This window comes from Phytophthora parasitica, assembly GCF_000247585.1.
Source record: "Phytophthora parasitica INRA-310 unplaced genomic scaffold supercont2.5, whole genome shotgun sequence".
NCBI lineage: Eukaryota > Oomycota > Peronosporomycetes > Peronosporales > Peronosporaceae > Phytophthora > Phytophthora nicotianae.
Window position 1 is genome coordinate 668,136 of NW_008648991.1, and position 677 is coordinate 668,812.

At 49.2% G+C, this 677-nt stretch overlaps 1 protein-coding gene across 1 annotated transcript; it reads left to right on the forward strand.

The window, feature by feature from the left end:
* Positions 1 to 176: 176 nt before the first annotated feature.
* Positions 177 to 667, forward strand: PPTG_21423 (hypothetical protein; the record flags this gene model as incomplete). The annotated part of the gene is made up of 2 exons (XM_008897433.1): positions 177 to 208; positions 295 to 667. Coding segments are annotated over 2 exons (405 nt in total), but the record flags the coding sequence as incomplete, so codon positions are not given.
* Positions 668 to 677: the final 10 nt, after the last annotated feature.

Genomic DNA, 677 nt, shown 5'->3' on the forward strand with positions numbered 1-677 from the left:
CTAACAGCTCCTTACCACAGCATTTGGATCAAGTCGATTTCAAAAGAGCTACTCGTAAAGTTGTGCCGAGTTAACGTTTGTACACTTTCAACACGCTGCACTTCTGCTACTGTCAGCAACTTGTTGAAAGTATTTGTTTGTTTGCTCGTTTCAAGTATGAGTTATTAGTCGCCATTATGTTGAGCAGCTACAACAGCTTGACCCCTCGGTTAAAGTTGAAAGTCTCGATACTCCCTTTGTCAGTGAGACGGTGGGGGACCATGAAGTTGTGTGCACGGCCTCTATCCACACCAGACTGCTGCTGAACACTGCAGCAGGACCCGTAGCGCTCCATGAGCCTGTCGAGTGTCTAATAGTCGAAGAAGAAGAGCCGGAATTTATTCTGGGTCAAGATGTACTGTTATCCCTTGGGATTGATGTCGACCGGCAACTCGAACAGCTAGCGAACCGGGTCAACGACGTAGACGACGGTGACACTGAGCTGAAAGACGATCTACCGGACCTAGCCCATCCAGGTACGGATGAGGAACTAAGTGAAGCACTCGACCGACTGGTGACGATGGCCCTAGCAAATGGGTTTCCGCATAAGTTGGAAGAGAAGCTTCGCGACATCGTTCTGAAACATGACATTTGGAGGCTAGAGGTCCAGTTCGAAAAGGCGTTAGGTGTGCTCGCAC